The 25,071-nt window shown below is 36.9% G+C and overlaps 1 protein-coding gene across 2 annotated transcripts in view; it reads right to left on the minus strand.

Annotated features, from left to right (window-relative positions):
• Positions 1-15,123: 15,123 nt before the first annotated feature.
• Positions 15,124-25,071, minus strand: part of LOC104911424 (uncharacterized) — a 70,952-nt gene continuing 61,004 nt past the window's right edge. For both annotated transcript variants that reach the window (XR_014884230.1, XM_085227388.1), the window contains exon 3: positions 15,124-16,090. Coding sequence is in view for 1 of the 2 variants with exons in the window: in XM_085227388.1 (XP_085083514.1) it covers positions 16,086-16,090 (5 nt within the window). In the remaining variant the exon portion in view is untranslated. The remainder of the gene's footprint in view (positions 16,091-25,071) is intronic.

The following is a 25,071-nucleotide window of genomic DNA, read 5'->3' on the forward strand; positions in this document are numbered from 1 at the left end:
TGACATACTGAATTTTAGATATTCTTGAGCCACTGAAATTTGGACTAGCAAACTCTTATTCAGGTCCTCCAATTTATCTGGTAGTTACCACAGAGTTAAAACTTATGTGGAAGACCAACTTATTAGAGAGCATACAAAATTATTTATGAGTAAAAGTCTGATACAATATAACAATAATTGACCAAACTGAAGGAATTAATGATTTTGCATTTAAAGTCCAAGGTAGCTTGCTTCTTATTTGGGAACATCCAGAAAGTATTCAGGTGTTACCTGAAGCAAGCTGCCAGACTGCATTCACTTTCTTTTAATTCCATGATGAAATATCATGTTTTGTTTATTTTAAGAGAAGGCAGATTAGAAGGGATAACAGTGCACAAGTGAATACTTAGTCATTAAGATGAAAGGTGATGCTAGCATTTTCACCACAGCTAAGCAAAAAAAGTGTTTTGTTTGTTTGTTTGGAAGGCTAAAAATTAAGCCTTCTGGCTATACTACAACACAAACTCTTTCCAATGTGCTCATCTCAACTAGACAGCAGCAGCAACGTTGTAGTCTGAGAGCACTGTCTGTGACTGTATACTGAGCTTCTGTTTCTATTTGCATGCACTAGAAAGTTTTTCTTGGAAGCAGAGCTACATCTCAGCATGGGGAGAAGTGATTTCATAAACTTCCTCAAGGAAAGGCAAGAACAGCGCTGACCAAAAATTGTTGGTAAGCAGCAAGATCATAAAATAAATCTAACATGATGTCAGTTTGGACAGAAGGAGCTGGAAATTGCCTTCATCTTACATTTGGAAAGTGCTTTAGTTGAAAACTGTTGAGAAAAGGAGATATTTTAGAAATGTTGACTCATTCTGTTTTGACATTTCATTTAATGTCATCTTTTATTTTTATTTTGAAATGGCATTTTTCATCCCAAAATTGTCGTTTCCTAAAGAAAACGTTAATAAACATTTCAATTGGTGTCTCCAAAAAATGTGATTTTTGAGGTTCTTCTTCTGAACAGACATTGAATTTACTTCATTTTTTTCTAACCATAGCAAAAAGTTTACTACATGAGCATGTTCGGAAAGTCAGCACTTGTGGAGATCTTTGAATCATCACATCAAAAGATTACTACAATAGCATGAAATTGTTATTAAAAAAAATTGTTCAGAAAAGGACTCATCCCATATTTTCTTCTCAAATTCACCCTCACCAGCCTCCCTCTTATCTCAGATACATTTCTCAAGTCTATCAATAAGCAAGAAGATCTGTCTCCAAGGAACACTTTGAAGGATATCTCCCTCCTCTCACAGTAGGGCTGTTAACTCCTTCCACTTATGATTCCTCCATTTCAAACTCTTCCCTACTCTATCATTTTGCTTTCGGGGACATCTAGCCAATACCCCTCCCAGGCTTAGGTCAATCCCACAACTTCTTTTCAAGTGACAGCAGGTCCTAGTCTAGTAAGATGTTAATAGTGAACAATGAAAATAATTAAGCAATCCAAGCATCCATACACGCATCCAATTAGTCTAGGAGAATCAAGAAGCAGACAGTATGTTCTGAACAAGTTATATTAATGAAGAATGGTCTGACAGAGGCAATTCTAATTGCAGCATGACATGTTTAATCTAATTATGCTAATAGTTTACTTGCACTCTAAATCATCACTGTCAGTTGAGACAGCGAAATCTGGAGATATCACACAGAGCTAGTGAAAATCTAATTATGATATCTCTGTTTATATGTGCTCTATATGAACGTGCCCATTATGTTGCCCTGAGTACTAGGCTAGTAGGGAATTCCTTGATGAAAATTCTCTTTGAAGTATTTCCTTAGAAAAGGCCACTTCATCAAAGCAAACTCTTTGAAAGAAAGTATTTGAGAAGATCCTCAGGTAGGAAGCATCTTATCAACTTACTCCCTTTCTGGAAATAACAAGGGATTTTGTTTCTGTTAACAAAACAAAACCTTGTTAGCCTTCCTTCTTTTTAGGGGGTTCACTCATACAGATAGCAAAGAAGCAACCAAAAACTTCGCAATCCGATTCACATTAAGACTGTGGCACAGTAGCTGTACACCATTAATATGCTAAGTACACTGTGTAATTTCCCCATTCTTTTACACACCAAAATATATATTGCAAAGAAATGAGAAAGTAGAATAGACATTCTATGTAAACTGTTCTCAACCACCTTGAAAACTTGTGCGTTTAAGAACATGATACTGTAAGGCTTCAATATTCATCATTCTCCCAGAAATCTTAGGCCTCTCCTTACTGTCACAACACTTATGAGTTCACGTAGAACTGAATCTCAGAAATAAGTTGTATTTAGCAGATTTAGGTCTTGGTTCTGAAATAATCACTAAAGTTTCCTCAGAGGAATAGATGGAATTACGTTTGAAGGTAAATGTGCTCATGTAATTTCAGGACTGAATTTAGTTTTTAAACAGCGTCAGCTCAAGATTTTTCTTCCACTCACTGTTATTTGACTTGGATTTTTCCCTTCTTACACAGATGGAGCAAATATTGAAAGCCTTTAAGAACAGCTTTCATTCTAAACAGCTAGGATTGTTACAGTTGTTATGAAAAGATCCGTTTCTATTAAGAGTGAGGTCTTAATTGGAAATGGTTTACATTAATTGCTTTTAAAATCTTATTTATATAAAGAATTTCAGTGAATTGCTACCTGCTCAAAGAAGATTGACAACAGATGAGATTCACATTTTGGTTACTTATAATTTTGCTAATGGTAACCATTCATTTCAGAGTCCCTCAGCACTTCTATTATTTTTATCAGGTATAATATCCCTCAGTATTTTCAGAGAACAAAACACTTGGAACAAAATTAATAAGACTTTCTAGTAATTGTACTGAGAATTGTTAGAGACTTTCACACTGCGGAAAAGGGAATAATGTTCTTTGCATTAAGGATGTGAATTTTACTTATGTAAAAACTCATGCAAGTTTTCATATTTTAGTCCATCCCCCTAAAAAAAGTCAGTGCCTGCACTGTCTTAATGACACTAGGAAAGCAATATCCAGCATCTCATTCTTTACAAGTTCCACCATATAAAACACATTTCTTCTGCTGTGCATTTTATCACAGATACAGGAGTTCAATTTCATGAAGACAGTGGTATTTATAGTCAAGGAAATCTAATAAAATCTGTCAATTTGAAAGTTCCAGAGTCAAGGCAAGGCTCTCATTTTCCCCACTAGCTACAGAATATGCTTCTGGACTATTTTTCCAGAGGATTCCGTGTAGGCAACAAGATGAGTACACATTGTGTAATGCAATTTGTTTCTAGGATACTTGTCATGTACTGCAGAGAACAGTACATACTGAATGAAAAGGAAATAAAAGGTTAAAGGAGTGAAACAGTGAACTAGCTAACTCAGTTCTACCCATATGCCTACTACAAATGCCAAGTAAACCATTTTTTGTTGAAGTGTTTGACTCATCACATCCTTCTTCAACTTTAAGGCTCAATTTCAGACATTTAATACATGGCTTGCAGAAGTACTGAACACTTTAAAATGCCCCTATAAATATTCTGTATTTAAAAAAAATGTCTAAAAGGTACAAAGCCTAAAAAGTATTAGTTTTGTGTCCAGTTTGTGACTATGGAGTGGGATCCAAGTGGGCCAAAACAGCAAGAATAGACCCCAAGTGGCCCTTGTCTCCCCTCAGCATTCTCAGGATGCACAATGTAGTTTCAGCTGTATTAACTTTTGCAGAATAATGTGAATGGAGAAAGAAGAAAAATTAACCATGGAATTTGAAAAATGCAGGGGAAGTAATTCAAAACATGAAGACTACAGGAAAGCTCAGTATGTTAACAATCCACTATAAATCATTACCTTGCAGATGTTAGAAAACTAATTCTGGACCATAGTTCTCATGTTAACAGTTTGCTGTGGGAACTGGTAGAAGTCATCTTAAGAATATGAATGACTTTCTGAAAATTTGAGTCCTATTGAGCTGCAAACAGACTTGATAGCGAAAAAAATTCAACCACTCAGTATTCACTGAGGAGCTGAAGCTTCTGCAGCAGAAACACTGACCTCTATACTACTTTGCTTCAAGAAAGCTCAACCTTCTGAAGCAGTAATAATTTCTTTTCTGTCTCTGTGGAATAGTCACCAGAAAGTAATATATTGCACTGCTTCATAGGAAGGAGCCAATACACTACACCATCCTAAAAGAATAGCTGTAAACTGAAAACTTCAGCTGATCAAGAGCATGAAAAGTGTAACTTCCTTAAATTCTTTCCCACATGTAGTCTCCTGAAATTTTTTTTTTTTTTTTAAGTTTTTTTTGTCCCCCATATTAGTTAGGGAGACAAAAGCTTATTTTTTAGATTTAACCAAATAAAAATATTTCTGCTGTCAAACTTAATTGAAATACTATTCGTCTGCTTTGATATACTACCCATTTGCCTATGGGCTCCCTCGCTGTTCATGTGGAAGACACGTCTTCCTCCTGATGCAGTTGAAGGGGGGAAAAAAAAAAAAGAATCCTTGTAGGTAGTTGAATGCTTAGATACAGGTACTTGTGAAAAAATAGAGAACTTTTTAAAAAACATTCTGGAATTAAATAATTTGTTTTTTATATTTGAGACAAACGTTTCCTTTTTGATGTTTTGTAAAATTTAAGAGTTAATTAGGTTAATTTAATTTAACAAAGAGATCATGCTTTCATTTATATCTTCCCATACTCATAGTAAATATAGCTTTGTATCACAGGCATTTTGTCAACAGGAGATAATAGCACACATCAAAAATAGAGTACTTGACAAATAGACATTGTTTTTCATTAGTATTTTAATTTCATAGTTTACAGGAAGTCTATCTGCCAGCTCAGATTTTCTAAGTCTATTTTAGAAATCACTCCTTTAATGAAGATTTGCTAGAAATTAGCATGGATCAAGACTAAGAATCAGGCCCAAGAAGAAACCCAAAGAGCCTGACAGTATCTTTCCGTAAACTCTCTCTCCCCATCCCCACCTGATACACACGTGTATATCACCATGTTAGTACAGTAGCAAAACAGTAATATAAATGTGATCCTTCTTCCTCCTTAGCAAGAATGTTTTGATTTACTGCAGCAGTACAGGTGAAAAATAAAAATATCTAGTACAACAAAATTTTACTTCAATTTCAATCAGTGGTGCAGCAAGAGCTCTGTAGATGGCTATGTCCGCATAAATGACTTTTCTACTTCAGGTTTAAAACAAATACTGAACACAGTGAAAGAAAGAAGAAAAAGGGACAGAAAAGGAAAGCACACATTGCCACAAGTACTGACACAGTAAGAGGCTACTTTCATATGACTTAGATCTCACAGGCTTTATCTATGCTGGAATACAAGTGAGCTTCATGTTCAGGGTAAGGTAAGTGCTGCACTCACATGATAAGTGCATTCTAAAACAAAATCCAAATCAAATTAGAAATCCAACTAAGCTCCATGCATAATGCATTATATAAAATCTGCAATGTTTATCCAAAGAGGTAAACATGTTTTACCAAATATTATCAGAAAACACACTGAAACAAACAAATGCATTATTCATGAAAAACTGCAATGATTTACATGTCTCTAAATCATATTGTTTTTACTTACAGGTGTAAAAAGATGAATTTAAATGCATGAAGTGTAGCTTCACAAAGTTGACTAAGAATTTTAAATACTTTTGACTTTCGAGGAGTCAAAGTCTCCCCTCACTACAACATCACACTGAACCCATAGAAGTTTACTGATGTAAATCAGTGAAAACTTACATGGACCTGAAAGACACAGCAAGTAACACAGCTTTACTTTCCATGCCTTTGCCTAAAAACCTTACTTAGACTATAGGGTACTATAGTTTAGTTCAACTATACTACATAATTATATTCTTATAATAGGGAACTGCAGATAAAACAATACAAAAAACAGACCAGGGCATAGACACTACCTGAGGCCTTTAGATGTTATTAGAGCATTATAATGCTAAACACTTTTGTGTAGGCACATTCATCTTCTACTGTCCTTTTAAAATTATGTTTTTCCCCGAGATCACAGTCACGTACAGCCCAAGATGCAAACCTAACCAAGCCTGTAGTGTCACTATTTCAAGCAAGCACAGACAACTGTTCTATGGTGTTTCTGCTTATTTGTACAGGTCAAAACTTTAGAAGTAGTCTCTTAGTTCACCTTAATTTAAAAAAGAAAAATTTAGAGTCTCCAATCAACCACCACCTTTCTGTACCTGCAAGCAGCCGTTCAGAAAGATCACTATTCCAATAAGTGTTCTTCACACAAATGTTCCAAACCCCTGAGCAGAATGTTTTTAATGATATTGTTTTCTTTTAAATACCATTTTGTTACATCAGCTTGTTATTTCTCCACACAGTGAATCCCAGCGTCTTTTATATATGTGCTGTCTCTGCCTAAACTGACCCTTCTGCCCAGCATACTAAAGCAAAAATATATTATGGTATATCTGTGTTTTAAGTTTGTATTCATTGCTTTAATTCAAAAACAAAGTCTACTTGTTTTATCCTTAGTAATCTTCCCTCCACTGAAAATTTATATTAAGTCACATAAAATCCAAGGGCACCAGTCTGTAATGATATTAAGGTGACTTCCAAGGGAGTGTTTCAGAGCTTCTTAATAGGATGTAATCATACAGCTTTGTCTTTTTCATTTCTAAACTCAAGGAAAATGTGATGTCTAATGACACACAAACTAGATTCAAGCAATGGTAAAGATGCACCACGTTACGCATTATAGTAGAATGTTTATTGGCCCTCACACTTCTGGGCTAAAACTTGTGTTTTAGCTCTGTTGTCGTGTACTCTGAAAGCCCAGACAGCATTGACACTGGCATGACCTGCCTTTCAGCGGGTAATTGTTATTGGGAGGTTTATTACCATCCAATACGAACAACATTAAGTGAGGGCAGCATGACTCTTTGTGAGCAGCTGCAACACCTGCATTTTTCTTTGCTTAGATGAAGGGGTTTTTTTTCACTTCAGCATATATTCTACAAGATAAAGCGTTTCAAGTCAATACATTGCAAAAATAATTCTTGAATAATATATATTACTCTGGTCATATGAACTATTTCTTGTGTAAGGTTTTGCATCCCAACATGAGACTCCTTTAGAACACTCTTTAAACTAAACATTAATGTAAAGCACCAGCGGAAAAACTTTAACAACAAAACAAGGCTTAACAGCAAAATAATGGAACTATCAAGCTTATTTATTCAGTTTTACTGCTGAATATATATATTTTTAAGCTTTCTCCACTATTTAATAGATGCCAAAGAAGTCTTTTCATCTTTCTAAAGATAATGAAAAGAGACTCAAGCAATAATTATCTCTTCTCTGATCCTCCACCAATTAAAAATAAACTTCTAGTTAAAAGCTTCCTCAAAAACAAAGTGTATAAAGTCCAAGTTAGTTCCAAATAACATCCACTGATAAATAACAGGAATTTAAATCAGACCTTAATCCGAAATGCACTAAGTACTGCTTCCTGCAAGAAGAACCCCACTAAGTATACAGTTGGTGCTGCTACACTCTATTCTCAGAAAGTTTCCTCAATGACCAGTTAACTGCAATTGCTGTTTAATGATCTGTTAACGTTCTAGTGAACTTTGCTAAAATAAGATTGCTTGAGTGCAGTTTTCTGGAACTTTCCCAAGAAGCACATATAAGATTACTGTAATGAACATGAGGCCATGTCTTAAATCCATTCAGAAACTAAAACCACATCAACAGCTCTTGGAAAAAAAATGTCACAACATACCTTCATCAGAAATAGCAAATTACTTGAAATCAGAACACTTACTGGCACTGTGCTGAGTTTTACATGATTCTGCCAAGAGTTTAGAAAATTGGGTGGATTTCCACTGAGAGATTACTTAGCATCTAAACAGATTATAAATCTACAAAGCCTTATAAGAAGCCAAGATTCCCAGTCTTGTTGCTCTAGCAAGGTCTCATCACACACCTATCAGGGCTGTTCCAGAAGTAATGCCTCCTATTTTATTTTTTTCTGTTATCCCACAACACCAGAGGCGGATGTTGGTGGTATGGCAGTAGAGGCTAAGCCTTCCCACCAGTATTCCATTATATTTTGTTGCTGTGTGATAGATAGCAGCAGAGGGGAGCTCTGACAAAATGGCATCTGAAGCCAAGGAGTAGAATTGAATTCCTCTGTGCAAACAAACAAAAAAGGCACCCACTGATATTCTTCAATACTTGCTGAATGTTTACAGAGACCAAACAGCAGATGTGGGCACAGTGAGGTGGCAAGTGGTGTGTTCCAGCAGTAGTAACAGTGAATCACCACTGCTGGTGCAAATTTTGACAAGCATAGCACGCAAGCTTTTATTCATTGCTGGTGAAAGTGCATAGCTAATGGTGATGGATATGCTGGAAAATAGCGTTTTGTAGTTGAGAACTTTCTATATGAAATATTGTGACTTTACTCTTTGTTTCTGTTGTTATTTCCATGGAAATAAATCGGAGGCATTACTTCCAGAGCAAGCAGCATACTATTCCAAACTGAAGTAGCACCAGTGATTGATACCTCAGATTCCACAAAGGGGACACAAGCAGCATGCTGTGCAATATATACTACTGTTCAAAGCAGTACATCAGTTCTTACATTTATATCCATAGCCTCCTCCTGACTTCCACAGCAGCCTCACCTTCGAGGAAGAATGTCCTTCAAGTGAGACTACTTGTCCATTTCTAGTAATAGATATGAAACATAGAATTACTTAGCCCCTTTATTTTCTCCCACCTCACCTACACTTCTCTGTGCTTTGTGCTCACCGGTTGTCACAGACATAAAGCATTACCCTCCCCAGCATTTCCCACAGCTCTAGAAACACCGGTTTTCTTCTTCACAATGATGCTTTTAAGAGTCAGCCACTACCAAGCATATTTTCACACCTGAAACTTTACTCCCCACCGCTTGAGATCCCTAAAGTACATCAGTTGGCTTCACGGTAGGGTTTTGTTACAGTTTCATCTGTTTTCTTATAGAATTGAAAGCATAAGTGACTTGCTAGACATCTGGCCACCTGAAGAAGTTCTTCAATTTGGGCCATAACTGTATCCAGGGACCTTAATGAATTGTAAATAGCTACTTTAATAAAAAAACCTGGCAAATAGCCGAGGTTTTGGTACTGGGATAGGATTTATTCCCCACTTCTATCACTGCTCTAGATGTAGACTTCTTGTGTTACTGAAAAGGAATTCCTGGTATGGCCTTATATAAAGTAGTCACTTGTTTACGTAGAACTGATTTTAAACCAAGAATCAAAAGTCAGACTAAAATGGATTAACATACCTGTAGCCCTTGCTAGAAACTGAATGTCAGGGACAAGATTCAAATTTGAGTCACCAGTGAGGCAGTGATTTAAAAGCTTCTCTGTGATCCTGGAAAAACTCAGCTAAGCTTTCTGATGATCCAGACATAAATTTTCCCTACTGTTAAGCATCAGTTGGTTGCATTAACAAGCCACATTGTATAACAGAAAAAAACAACCTAGTAGATAAGCAGAGTGTTAATTAATGTGTATTTTTCTATGCACCATTATCTCAAATAAAAATTCAATATTTTTATCATCCTTTCTCAGGGAAGTGGTTACTGAAGCTACTTCATTGTTTTTCTTTTTCCACAGAAATGGTTTCTGTGTTTGAGAAACATACACTGCTTCACCCCCTCCCCCCCTACTTCACCATGTTCTTTCAATTAGGTAGCTCCAACAAGTCTCTTGTTGCTGCTAAGTAATCACTTCAGCTTTGCTCATTTCAGATCTTAGCAAAACTACACATAACATTGAGAAATACCATTTAGCTGCAAGTTATTAACCCACCTCCATTCCTTAGCAGACAAAAACTCTTAACTAAACGTATTCATGTAAGTGCCCTGTAAGGACAAGCTGCAGACATTTTTGCCTTTGACAGCTTTTAGATCACCTAAAAAAGCTATCCATCGCAGTCCAATAATAAAGTATAACTTACCTGATTCTGAGGATCAAGGCTTGCTAGGAACTCTCAAAGAAGGCACTTACCAAGTAGAAATGCTTCCCTTTTGGCTGCCAACCCTTAAATGAGGTTGGGGAAGCATGGACCCATAGTCCACCCTTTCCAGTCACACAGATGAATTGCTTCCACCTGTGCTCCCAGGGCTGGTCATGTCCCTTCACCAGGTGCTCAATCATTGGTTCAGGCTGTGACTTAATGGCCCCCAGGCACTCTGCAAATAGTTTCATTTTTTCAGTGCACAGAACTGAATACTATGTTGGTTAGGACAATTGCTTATTTCTGTCAGGAGGAGTTTCAGGACTATGCACATCTTTGGTTTACTTATTGCTTCTCTTTGGAAGACAGTGCATTTCCCATTTTAGGAATTCTTATTTTCCCTGGCATACTTGGAGTTGGTTTTGCTTTAACTTACAGACATAGCTGCTAGTCTTTCACACCAAATATGTATACAGGCAAATATTAAAGTATATAACAAGTTGTATGAGTATCATTTTGAAACATGTCCTATACATGTGAAATTTCCCCACCTGAGGGTATACATATTCAGTGCTAGATCATCAAGTCCTCCTATCAGTACATATTATGTAAGAAGATGTATCGACTGGTGCAGTTGGAATATAAAAGTACGTATGTGAGATTATGGGAGGGGGAAAGGAAGAGGAAAGATATTAAGCTTTTGGGAAAGAAAAAAAATACAGAAGACCTTGTCTCCAGGTACAGAGAAGAGAAGAGAAGAGAAGAGAAGAGAAGAGAAGAGAAGAGAAGAGAAGAGAAGAGAAGAGAAGAGAAGAGGACGAGAAGAGAAGAGACGAGAAGAAGACGAGAAGACTGCTAGAATAGAGTTTTGGTATTAGGGAATTCTATCTGCAGAGGGTCAGCTCTGAATGTGAGTAGCACACGGGAATGACAAATCTGAAGGGGAAGGAATTATTTTTAACTGAAGTGTCTGTGATAATAAGTTGAGAGGATATGGAAGGTTCTGCTCTTGACAAAGGCCAAAGTCTGACTGCCACAGCTGTTGCAAATAATAGGCTGAAATCATGCCATGAGAAAAAACACTCTAATTCCAGAAAAATTATGTCAGAACTTCAGGAGTCACAACAAGACTGAGAGGTAGGAAAACAGCGGCTGTGTATGTCCTGTTGTTCTGTATTTAACTCACAAGGGGAAATGCAGGATGTATTGAATGAGCCTTTATCTGGTCACAGAGCATAGTGTTAGCCTCTGGCTGCACAGTGTAGGCACGCCATATACCCTGAAGTATGACATCTATATTTCCTGCACAAGTGCTGCAAGGGGATTACAGTCACAGCACTACTTTCCTTCCCTGCCGGGAGTTGTAGTCAGTCACTTGCCAGGATGAAACATAGCACAACTCTACTCTGCTCCTAAGCCCAGCCCCATTTCCTGAGCCTGGCGTGCTTACATAGCTTACAGAGCACCCTGGGGCAGATTGGGAGGCTGTTGCTTCCTTTGCCTAGGGACATCTTGTTCCCGCATGTTTTCTTCTCTGCAGCTGCTGCCCTGCCAGCCACCAGGAGGTCACATCCCTGCACTGAACGAGACCTCACAGACCCAGGAGCATGTGCACACGTTACACCCAGATCCAGAGGGATACTAGGAACTCTTGCAGCACGTGCTGCCCCACCAGCTCTTCTTCTCTGTCCCTAAGGAAGGGTAGCAGCTGTCAGATAGGAAATACTGATTGGGAAATGAATGATTCACCTGCCAAAGCCAAGCAGCCAGCTGTGCTGTCCAGTGGCCTCTCTCCTCTGCCAATACTCTCAAATTGAACATAAAACTAAATGGGAGGATCTGTGGTCTTGTTGGCATCATAGTGAGGAAAATCTTCAACCATCTTTGAAAATTCAGAATGTTCAATTAACAATTAGATTGTTGGGTTACAAGTTACTGTACGAAATACAGTTATTGCATAGGAGAGCAGTCTTATACAAAGATTTCAACCTCAAGTCATTTGCAAGTTTTCTTGATTACTTCTTTCCTTATTTCTTCAGATCTCACTGCTGCAAAAAGGAAAGGGGAAGGGAAAGGGGAAGGGAAAGGGAAAGGAAAAGGGAAGGAAAACTGTGGCAAGGACTAGAGCTTTTGTGTGAAAGCAACTTTAGTAACAAGAATGTTCAAAACTAGATTATTCCCCTGTTTAATTATTAACTTTTGTTTTCCTCTGGGGAACTGAAGAATATTTTTTAAAAAGAGCTCAGAGAATTAGAGGGCATTTATTCACAGTTTAAGATAAAATAGTTCACTCAAGCTAAGGCATGTATGGAGGTGTGAAAACTTGTGATGTACAGTTCTGTCAACAATACTGGATAAAATGGCAAGAAGGAACACCCCATTGGAGACATGCAGTGACAGCACGCAACGTCTCTGGAGAACTACATCACAGCAATGGCCCCATCAGAAGACACAGGGCTAGCATGAAGTGGGTTCACAGGACTTAGGACTATAGCCTGCCATTACTATAGAAGAAAGAGTTTTTGCATGAAACAACATATTTCAATCACAAGGAATAGTATTCAAGGCATGCAACCACAGGATATGAACTTCTTCTTTAAAAAATGAGAAAAAATCTAGTGCCAATGTGCAGTTGTTAAAGGAAGAAGCAAAATCTCCTTTGGGATATTAGTTGCTGCCCATATAAGATACAAGTTTGAAGGATTAGCACCCTACTCAGTGTTGGGTTACAAAATAAACTGCAGTAGCAAGGCCAGATGTGAAAGCGGCATGGTTATTAAAAAAAGGTTAACAGGGTGAGGTACCTAAAGACTGCTGGCAAAATGTCATCTTCTGCGTGACTTACATTCCTCAGACTTCCTGCTCTTGAGAGACCTGATTTTCAGAGATGTGGTCACCAACATGCCCACCATTTTAATACTCAGTCCCCAGAGTTACCAGACTTCATGCTCCAGTTCTTAACTTGTCTGATCTTAAGTCTTAGACACTGAGGAGAAAATATTAATATAGTAAATGAAAATAATCTGTAGTATGACATCTTTGTAATCAAGTTCATGTATGATGCATGAAGTACAACAGCACTTTCTTTTATCCATAGATTAAAATACGTGACTTACATGCAGATTTGCTCATTACTGTATCATGTGTAATCCCAGCTCCCTTCCAAAATACAGTAAATTTCCACACTTGCTGATTGTTTTCTTTTCTCTTGCCTTTGTTTCTTCTGTGCAGACTGAATTGATTTAAGGGATTGGATTTACTTTGGGTGTTCAAAATTATAAAGTGCTTCAGAAGTAAACTGTGTTCTAGGTAAAGGTAAGTTAGTGCTAACTTAAGGCAATAAGATTTTTTTTATTATTATTATTTCCGGAGCTTTCTATAGATTGAAAAATGTTCATGAGGATGCTACTATTGACTGCAACTAATGCAGTAGAAGTGAAACTTTCTGTAGACAGTAATATTTAAACCAGCTGCTTAATTTCTGATACAAAAAAAAAAAAAAAAGAAAAAAAAAAATCCTGTGTAACCTGATCTAAAAGAATCTGTGTATGACAGACAGAAGAAGCCATCTCAAACAGCTGAGCTAATAACAAACATTTAACTCAGTTCTAAACCAGCCCTGGCTTGCAAATGCTTTTGAGTGCGATCTGCCCAGTTTCCAAATCTTTCTGTGCAAGGACTGAATAGGAATGAGGGGTGAGAGAAAGTTCAGCTCTTGAGAACCTACATTTAGGTGTCCAGAAGAAGATATTTGGAATGTGTGCCATGTATTCAATCTCTCATCCCAGCTGATGGAGTTGTAGTAGATACACTCAGCAAAGGTATCTCCACCACAGTGCATGAGATTAAGAGCTCTCTGGACTCCACTGACAGTACAGATTTCATCTCTACAACAGGAGCAGGGCACCTGCTTCACATGTAGATACCTCTTCAAAGCTCCTCAGTGTAGGCCATCCATTCATAGCTGAACCCCACGGTAAGTTTCCTTCTTTCCTCTCTGGTATCTTCCTTCTGAGTTGTGGCACTGTGCAGCTGGGCAAAGATGAAGCACTGCTAGAATACTTCAACATCTACTTCCCTCATCTGATCTCTGTGTGTTCCCTGACTAATTAACTTTTCTCCTTCAGAGCTATCAAGCTGGTACTTCCTGTGAGGAACACACTGACTTTCTAAGTAAGTCACGATCCTTCTTTATGTTACTTGAAAATGTGAAGTGTGGCTACATGTGACAGAATAAGCACTTCTCTATGCCTCGTAGCAAGATGTCTTTCAAATCATGTGGGCCTTAAAGATGGTTCTCTCCACTATTAAATGAGAAAACCTAGCAGGAGAGTTTGAAAAGCGTTTAGCATCCAGCCTCATCACCATCTGGTCAGATCTGATTATTATACAATCAAGCAATCTCCTGCTAGCTGCACCACAGGGGAATTTCTTAAAAGGACTGCCATTTGCCATTTGTAACTGTAGCAGGGAATAAGTGGAATATATGACTTGTGTTCTGTGCCAAAATCAGAGTTGCTTGCTTTGGTTTAGAGACACTGATGATTCCGTATCTAAACCAAACAGATTTGTGTAGATTAAATAATTTGCATAACGAAAAACAGCAGATTTGCAAAGTGTCATTAAGGCACCTGAAGCAGACAGTTCATTTACACCAGTGGTTTAAATTGATCACAGGAACTCCCAGTGCCAACATGTGTGAAAAACAGTTCCCTTTAAGAGAACAGATGCTTCATTGTTAATAGGAGTTTCACACATGAAAAATTAAAAGTTGTTGAAGACTGCCTGTTCAGCCCCATGTATTCACAATTAATATTAGAAGCTCTTAATTAAGCTCCATCTCATCAACTTCAAAACTCTATTTTTGTAGAAAGTAGACGTTGCAAAAACACAAAAATAGGCCAGTGTTTAGTTGTTAAGGTGTATAAATAATTTCAGTAATTATTTTGAAAGAAAATGGTAATAGACCAGTATTTTCATACATGGATAAGTAGGAAAAAAAATATTTGTGACTGCCATGTATCTGGAAAGAGGCAGTCATTGGCTATAGCACAGATAAAAAAAAACAAGAAGCAAAACACAATGAACTTCTTTATTTGGCTATTTAGGAAAATGTCTGAAGATAATAAAGAGGAATGATACCTGTATCACAGTATAATCACAGATAATATGTGCTATACTTTAAAACTAGAGAATATAACCACTGAAACTAAGCTCTGTTGTCACTTGGAATTAGAGTAACCAATTAGCAGCCATCGATGTTCTTTTCCTGCACAGAGAGAAGACATTAACAAAGTAATGTTCTCTTTCCCGCTCATTTCTATAACCTTCTTAATCAACAGTGTTATGGTGGCTTTTTCTTATGGTTATGCAAAGTTGATGGTTTTACCTGTCAAGTTCATAATCTAACTCAAAGAGCCAATGCCAATCATATAAAACTTACTGATTTATAACAAATCAAAGTCACCAATATCACAAGCTCATATATAATAATGTGTTGGATTATTTTCTTCACAATCTGACAGAACATGATCCAGTACAGGTTGCTCAACGAGGCTGTGGATGCCCCCTCCCTGGAAGCATTCAAGGCCAGGCTGGATGGGCCTGTGAGCAACCTGGTCAAGATGGAGGTGTCCCTGACTATAGCAGGGGGGTTGGAATTAGGTGATTTTAAAGGTCCCTTCCAACTCAAACCATTCTATGATTCTACAATTCCATGACTAGAAGTAGCTGCAGATCGTATAGTAGATATTGATATGTATCACTTTCCGGTGGTAGACAGTTCACCTACTAAAATGTCAAAAGCATCTAAAACCAGAAAACTGAATTAGAAACTTAGAAAATTTCCAACTATTTCAGTTTATTTGAAAAAATTGTTGCCTGCTCTATTAGTTACATTTTCACTGTAATTCAGACTCAAATCTTCACATGGCCAGGCAAGTGTTCCAGCCAACAGTCATGAAGGAATCGCATTACTCTTTTCTGTGGATTAGGCTTCTGCCATGGGAAATGAATTCTGGGAGATTAACAGCTGCAAAACATCTGGACTCTGTAGCACTTGCTAGGTTCAATCTGCAAAGGTAGGAGAAATGATGTGGTGATTAGGAATAGTAATGAGACTCTTCACATTTCTCCACTTTAATAGTACTTCATAGATAACTTGATATTTCACTTTTTTTTTTTTTTAATATTTCTGATATCCAAAGACTGTGTGAGAGTCTTGAAAAGAGCAATTAGTGTGATTCCTATTAATGTCATTCTCTGATCCTCATGTACTTTCAGGGCTATTAGCTTCTGAAGAAGCAAGCAATACAAAACACTGCCTTGTTCCATGTATTTTGTAATTGTAAAGAAAAAAATATGAAATGCCAAAATAAAGGTTGGAAATGTTTATAATTGCATGCCTAATTCTGCAAACCATCCAAGTCACCTGTTTTTAATTTGTTCTCAGTGATAGCATCAGTGACCTTTCCTGTAAGAATAGAAACAAGACGGGTCTGGCGTATAAGAACCTTAGAACCTATTTCAATATTCTCACTCCAACAGTATCAAGAAACCAAGAATATATGGCCAGGGCATTGTGACACTGCCATTGTACTCTCACAGCTGCTAGTGCTCTGTGACTGAGGGAATCACAACAGGTATATTTGTATTTAATAGCATCTGATAAATTATGTTTTGAGTGAATTGGTCTCTTGACCTGCTTAAGCTCTTCTCAGCCAAATATAGGGGAAAAAAAAGAAAAAGAAAACAGATTAAGGATAAATAAAAATTATTTATTTATTTATTTTTAAGAAAGGAGTAGCTCAGCACTGATAAATACTACCCACAAAAGAATTCCATGCAACTACACTTGGCCCCCTGTGTTATTTCTCAAGGTAAAAATACTATTCAGGAGAGGTCATAAAAATAGTGTAAATTGAAAATAATAACACCTCTGTACTTTTTGCAAGTTCACAGTGAACTGTGGATCAAGAATTTCCTGATACAGAAGTGGTATTTTCTTCTTGATAATCGTCCTGAACTGAATTTCCCATGAGTTTGTTCATTTGCTTTTCAGAGTTCTGAAAGCTTCTAACATCTGCTTTTTATTATGATGAACTGCCTCTCAGTTGACCAGTGTCTGATGTGAAAAGTTACTATCTTCTGTTTTGAAACAGACCTGATCATTCCATTGAATAACTCCTAATTGTTTTACAAGAAAGAGGGACCATGAATTCACCTCATTTATTTATTTCCTCTGTTCTACTCATCATGTCCACATCAGTTCTTGTTGGGGAATGTCTGGTCAATCATTTCCTCAAATGAAAGATATTTCATACCATTGATCAGCTTTTCTTGCCTACTCAGTACCTTTTTTGCTTGCGCCATCTCATTCTGGTGCTACAGAAACTACTACTATGTAACAAGATTTTCAGTTTGGAATATAGATTTAGCTATTCACATAATGTTTCCTTTCCTACAGTTTCTTCTGTAACAATGCCTCACACTTTATCTGCAACGCTAGGTTTTGCAGATCTATTAGATATCCAAATCACCTTCTTAAGTGATAATGGCTTGTTCAGAGATCATCACTGTTCCTGTAAAATAAGGACTGCTTGACAGTCCTTCTGGATAATGGATACATTATCTTTGGTCTGTCAGCATTGAATGTCTTGTGTCACTTCATCATATGTTCATTCAGTACTGGAAAATTCTTCTCAGTTCTTTGCAGTCAGCTTTTTATTTTCATCAGCAAACCTTATTCTATACATTCTTCTTATCCAGCTGTCTCACCATTTTATCACCATGCTTAATTTATATTTTAAGTTTTTACAAACCACTCAGCTATGTATTTATATTAATGTCAACTGTAAATCAACACTTACTGACAAGCTGTGGACATTTTGTATCTAAATTATAAAATGCCAGATACTGAGACCACATGACATAACCTCAGATTTTGATTTACTAATCTACAATGAATATAAAATCATAATTGATTATCTTTTACTCTCTAGTAATAAGCCATTAACTATTTCAAAATATCCATCAATACATTTCAAGGAGTTACATAGGTGTATACAATGAAACAAATATTGATTACTTAATTTGGGATAAATATGTATGCATATATATTCTCAATATGGAATCACAGAATGGTTAAGGCTGGAATAATACCAAGAGAGGTGGTGGATGCTGCATCCTTGGAGACATTCAAGGTCAGGCTGGATAGGACTTTGTGCGCCCTGATCTAGCTGCAGGTGTCGCTGTTCATTGCAGGGGAGTTGGACCAGCTGACCTTTAAGGGTCTGTTCCGATTGAAACAACTGTATGATTCTATGAATGTTTTGGCTAAAGCACTTTGGTCTTCCCAAGTTAGGACAATTTAAATGATTTCAAAATAGAAATCCAAAATCTCATTTGTTAAACTTTAACATTTTTTCCCATAATTTTGGGTAAGTTCAAGTGTTTTCATACATTCCATTTTTAATTAACTGCAGAGCCGTATTCATGCATTCAAATATCTTAATCATTCACTTTATATGTACGCTGCTCAGACAGTTGGTATCACAGGCAATAAGAGTTATCTCTGTGAACTTAGAAGATTAGAGTAGGAGACCAGGAAAGACAAACATCGTGCTTATCTTTCAAATGGAATATGAAGGAGCCCAAAAACATGAATCCTTTAGATTTTAGATCTTAGAAAGCTGCTTGAACCAATTCGTTTTAACAGAAACTTAGAAGAAAACATGAACTGCAGAGCCAGCATTTGTTTCTCCAGAAACAAGGTATTATTGAGATGATTGTTATTATTGGTATTATTATTAAAAGCTTTTGTTGGACTAGGCTTTGAGCAACCTGAACTAGTTGCAGATGTCCCTGTTCACTGCATGGGAGTTGAACTAGATGATCTTTAAGGATCCCCTCCAGCTCAAAACATTCGATGATTCAATTATTATGTGCATAGATTCTGGGGACATGGGTAAGAGGGACACAGGGTACTTTCACTATCTGAGACTGAATATGGATGGTGTCTTTACTTCTCATGCCATTGTAAAACAAACTATATTCTAGATCAAAATATGATAGTGTTTGTGAAAACGGGAAAAATTGCTCATGAAGGCTAATTTTCAGTAACTTCTGGCAGAAAGTGAAGATCACAAATTAAAAAAAGAAAAAGAAAAAAAAAAAAGAAAAGGAGGTGCATAGAAATTTGTGAAAATTTGCCTGCATACTGGCTAGAACTGTCCACACACTAAGGGATGGGCTTAGAATGTAAAATGGTCTCACAAATATAAGATACGATTTGCCAAGGATGATACTGTTAAACAAGGTCAGGAGTTCAATGTTGCTCTCAACTATGTATAATTACTTAGATTAAAGAATGGATGATAACATTTCTGCAGAGGATAATCTGGAGTCACTGTAGATTGCAAAGGTTTCCATCACAATTTCTTAGTACAGGTGAAACAAACCTCTGTCAGAAGTAGCACACGTAAAGCTGGTCCTGCCTCGAGATGTGTAGATTCACTAAATGAGCCTTTTGGCATTCTTTCCAAGATGATGATTATGTGACATATCTGTTATTGAATATCAGAAACACACCACTTGGCTAGAATTTGGATGCAGCCATTCATTGCAAACATGCAGTACTGCTACTCAAGCCTCAACCTTGATTCACCTGGGAGAAATTCCACGATTGAAATGCAAGTGGGATTAAGTGAAGAGTTATTAAATGCTACATTCCTGGCTGTGATATCCAACACTCAAGAGCACCTATCTGCTAGCTATATTGAGATAGATGTTTTTAAAGAATGGAAGAGGGTGATGGTGAAAGGTTACCCTTTTACAGTACACAAGCACCCACTCATTCATTAAAAAGAAGTAAACAAGTAAACAAACAAATATACTCAAACCTTGTTCAAAAACTACAGTTATCAGAACTCAGTGGCCATCTGGTGTGCTTAATGAGCTGATGGTAAAAATAAATTTATTCATTAACTGGACTCATATAATTCTTATCCACTAAAAAGTCTGAGACCCTCTCAGTGTCACATGATTACTAATTCTAAACATTTTCATTAATCCAGCTTGCATACCATTTACTAAGTGTCCCAATCCTTCTTAATGACGATTTTTTTTCTGGATTTAATCTTTTTTTCTCCTCACTGTTCTCACATCTTTTCTCTAATTGCTGCTGATTCATCAACAATGTTTAGATTGGAAGGAAGAACAAACAACTACTTTTAAGAAAGTTTTGGAACATTAAAAGAAATATGGCCAAATGTCCTCTGAAGTTCTCCACAACAGAGAATTAGAAAATATTATATGGATTTTTTAGCATGTTTTGAATACTTGGACTTTCTGGAAAGTAGGATAATATACTGGCATTGAATCTCTAAGTCAATTTGGGGGACAGAATTTTGCCATGCTAAAATTTTCTTGCAGTCCTTGAAAAGATTATTAAAACATGTATGAGATGTTCTGACTTTTGCATTTCTTGACAATAATCTGTCTGGAAATGATCACTGCTCACTACCCATTGTCAACCAAAAATCTTTTTTTTTTTTTTTTTTTTTTTTTTTGAGAACTAAAAACATCCTCTCTCTTTTGCAGCAAGATCAGGGAATGTATTGACCAGTTTAACAATTGCAAAGGCAAGCCTCTAAAAAAGACAGCTTTCCTTCTAAGAGTTGTAGACATTATAGACATTATGTAGTATTAGATAACTGGATAAATTGTTTTATAATCTATCTGCCCTTCTTGAGTTCTCCAGTTGCTGCTTTTTTTCTCTTACTTGAATCACGGAAGCTAAAGGGGCTCTTGCCATTTACTTCAGTTGATAAGACAGGTCAGCAGCTTATTTAGTCCATCAACAGAAACAGAGAAGATAAATGTCTGAGAAAACAAACACATATTAAAGAAAAGAAACCGTCCTTTTCTGTATCTCAAAAGGCTAACAAAAATGCTGTTTTTCAATTCATGAACTGAGAACTACAGGAAAATTCAATAAATACAAATTCAGATATTTTTCAGAAACAGATGTAGCAGGACTGACAGCAAAATTGGCTGCAAGTACCTCGCCTAAATAAAATTACAAGACTATTTTGCTATACTGCTGTAGAACATAACGCGCTCTCATAAGTCAATAAAGAAATTTCCTTTGATTGAAATGATACAGTTTTAGGCTTTATCTTCATGCAAAACTCTAATGGCAAAGGAAGCTGTATGTGCAGGAAAGAATAAACGTATTAGTTTGCTTGGCAGAATGATAAATAAATACCCTCCTTTGAGTAAGATATTCTATGCAGAGCTCTATTAAATTGCAGTCTGTTCTATATTTTTTTTTACAGAATTCTGTACTGCATAGCTGTGACATTCCAAGCACAGCATTTAGCATAGGAGAAGATGCCGTTAGTGTGAAGGTTGATGTTAAACTAAATACATGAGCAACTAAACTTTAGTTGAGCATGAAGATTGCCAATATGTATTTTTAAAATTGTTACCTAAACATTAAGAATAGTTGTACTTCTGTCTTCTCCTATTTGTTGATCATGCACTGCTTCTGATAGCAAAGATATATGAGCCATAAAGGCTCATCTTTTCTGAGCTGCTTCTACTCACTAATGCTTATTCTTTTACCTACCATATTCACATTACATTTGTTCGACAATCACTTAAAGAAAAAAATTAGAGCAACCAAACCATGAATCAGTGGAACAACACGTTACTTTCATTTATTTCTTTTTGTAAGAACTTAAAATCTCTCATTTACTTGTCAGTAAATCTAAGCACATAGTATGCTAGAGAAATAAACATCACCAAGACTGTACACAGGAAAACCAATAAGAAAAAGGCTGCTATCTGATGTTTTGCTATTGCTATTTAGTAATAGAGTTTAATCTGCATAAAACCTGTATTCACAGCATAAATAATAGCATCTAAAAGTATTTAGGCTGTCTGTAGGCTGAGATAACTCTGTCAAGGTGACCAGAGTTCTCTCTGCTTCCTTGTATTCTCACGGCTGTCATCTGTTTTCATATTTCGAGGTTGAAAGAACCTTGAGTGTTTTTCTGCTGCTTTAGTCTGGATGTCTGTATCACAACTACATCTGGGGAAGAACCTGAGCCCAGTGCACCTTACTGTACCTGAGATTCTTCATCATACAGTAAGCTCCTCAGTTCTGGCAGGACTGGTGCAGCACCTAGTACCACCAGAGCCCTGGGGTCCAGAGAAGGGCTGTCAGTGTGAAAAGAACAGCCAAAACAGGGGCATTTTCTGAAGTGTCATCACTGTTTAATTTTCCAGATGCTCTGCTGTTTTGGGAGACTCCATTTCTGCATAATTGCCTTTCTTACCAGCAGCTTCCTCCACTACTAGTCTCATCCTTGGCTAACGTATTAATTAACAATTCTTTTTTTTCTGCTGACAACCAGGACAGGCTGAGAGAACTCCTTAGCATCTATAGCCTAATTTGAAAGCTACTGATCATTACATTCATTGCTAGCACGGAAAAGACTTGTGTGCGGCCTTCGAATTCCAGCCTGCCATAGAAACCAAGATATATTTTGACACTGATGTAAATAGTTGGCTTTGTCCAAAAGATATCATTGATTGTATTTTCTTTTTCTTTAAAGTATCAATATTTTTACAGAAGTTTTTCACTGAAAACAAAAAGCAACAAAAAATCTTAACGGAGAATTCAAATTCCTCAAGAACAGTTTTCTATCCCAAAAAAATGGTAATACAAAAAAGTCTTTAAAAGAAGACTTTTTCCTTTGTTTATCTCAACTTATTCCTTGCAATCTCACTCACAGATCACTGATGTGCTTATCTTAAATGTTTTGTTTTTCTTTGCTATAAGAAATTCTCAGCAAACACAGAATTCTCTACAGAATTCTCTACAGAATAGAAATTAACTATTTCTTAGACCAAACGTTGTTCAAATAATACTTTGAGATGCAGTTTGTTCCCATTCCTAAATGAGGATAGCAAGACAAGAAGTAAAAATTCATCAAAGTTGTAGTAAGGGATTTCTGAGTCAGCTGGATTTAGTTTACAATGTGATTGTTCTTTGTAATTCAAATAATTATTCTTTACACCTTTTGAATTTTAATTGTTACTTCTCTTTCTTTCATGCATCGCTTAATTGCTTTAGGAAAGAAATAATCAGTGTGAAAAAAAACAAACAAACAAACCAAGGACGGATTTCATGACTAATAAAAATATAATTCCATAAAGGTAGTTTAAATTTTTGTGAAATATTCCAACCTAAAAATGATATCTTTGTAGAGAGAGCCTTCACTTGAATGAAAAATTCCACTGCAAGCATGGTCTTGCTACTATGACCAGAAACATGGCTTCCACCACAGCTCCAGCTGAAGTGATACACAGTCATCCAATACCTCCAATAATCAGGCCTTTCTCTTCTCTAGCTCTTCAGAACCATTCAGAAAAGATTTGCTAACCACACTCAGAAACACGACAAAGGGAAACCCAATCACACCTTTTTCGGAACAGCTCTTGCAGCTGAAATGAAATACACATAAACTGACTTTACTCCTGATTGGAATAACATCTTTAACAGTCATTCTTTGAGTGAAATTAACACACTTACACACACTTTCTGCTTTTAGTTAGTACCACAGCGTTGTTAGGAATTGTTGTTGTTTTTACTGACCCAGATCTGTCATACAGACAATTGCCTTAACTGAAGACAGTGACTGGCACTGCAGAAGAGGCAAACTTCACAGTAGCAAAGAAGAGGTTTAGTAATACACATTTTTTAAAGGGTATCTTAAAATCTATCCCCCAGCCCCAAAACCCAGAGCTCCATCAAGCATTCCCAAATACCTGCAGACTTCCCTGTCCTCTGATACTGGCAGCCCTCTCTCCCTCCTCCTCAAAACCAAGGCTACCTGAACATTCAGTGCAAACCCTCACTCATTCCCTGCTTTCCTTTCCCTGTCTTTCCCCTATAAAGAAATGTTCAGTCCATATTTGTCTGAGTTCTCCCCCATCCCCCCACTTCCCAAGAAGCTTTCCTTGCATCTTTTTCTACTCCTTGTTTCCAATCCTCAGCTGTGCATTCAGCCCCCATCCACTTCCTTCCCCTAAGGGTAAGCTTTGGCTCTTCGTTTCAGAGCCATAAAATGCTCTGCCCAGCTGTCAGGGCTGCCATCAGAACTTCAAAGCAAAACCATCATTGTGCTTTTCCTGGTTATTGAAACCCACTGAAACCCTCCTATTGACTACCATGTACAGTCTGCCCTAGACCATATTTTCTCTTTAACCTCTTTTGCAAGTGTGTGCCCTTTCCTTTAATAAAAATCCATCCAAGTGGCATTCTAAAAGCAGAAAAATGGCATACAAAGGGAAAAGCCAGAGGCAAAGCTCCTTATTCTTGTAAAACTCCTGAGAACATCCTGTAAGTCCCATAGTTTAATTCTACCAGGTCTGAGAAAGTATTTCCTTTCCAAGTTTTGAGATTACTGTATTACTGTATTTCAGAAATATATATTTCCTTTTTTTTTTTTTTTTTTTTTTTTTTAATGTGGGGGCAAGAGCAGAATACTTTTATCATTTCTAAACTATTTGTTTAGTTTTCTCTCCTTGCCCCTTGCACCAGTCTTCCTAAAATAGACACTGCCGTCTTTCTTTCTGGCCTTGTCATTAGAGAGATTTTCAAATACTAATCACGCTATAATCTTTTTCTGATTGCCCTTTTATTTAACAATATCCTTCCTAAGGTAGGATGACAAGCCTCTGCGTAGTAGTTCAACTGTGGATAGCAGCAGACATTAATTTCTATATTCTTTCTTATCCACCTCTGTATCTTGTTTGTTTTTATAATCAGAGCCACAGTGAGCAACAATCCTCATTAATTTGACCACAGTATTACACAGATACCTTCAAAAAAGTTGTGGTCAGTTATGTTGATAGGGACTTTAAGGTGTCTGAATGTTTCAGAAGTGCTCTTCTGAAGCTGTGTCAAAGGCAAAGCAACTAATTATCCCATCAATAAGTAAGGATCTATCTGCTAAAGGAAGAGGTCAGGCTGGGTTAATCAG

This window comes from Meleagris gallopavo, chromosome 6 (genome assembly GCF_905368555.1).
Source record: "Meleagris gallopavo chromosome 6, MGAL_WU_HG_1.1, whole genome shotgun sequence".
Classification (NCBI taxonomy): Eukaryota; Metazoa; Chordata; class Aves; order Galliformes; family Phasianidae; genus Meleagris; species Meleagris gallopavo.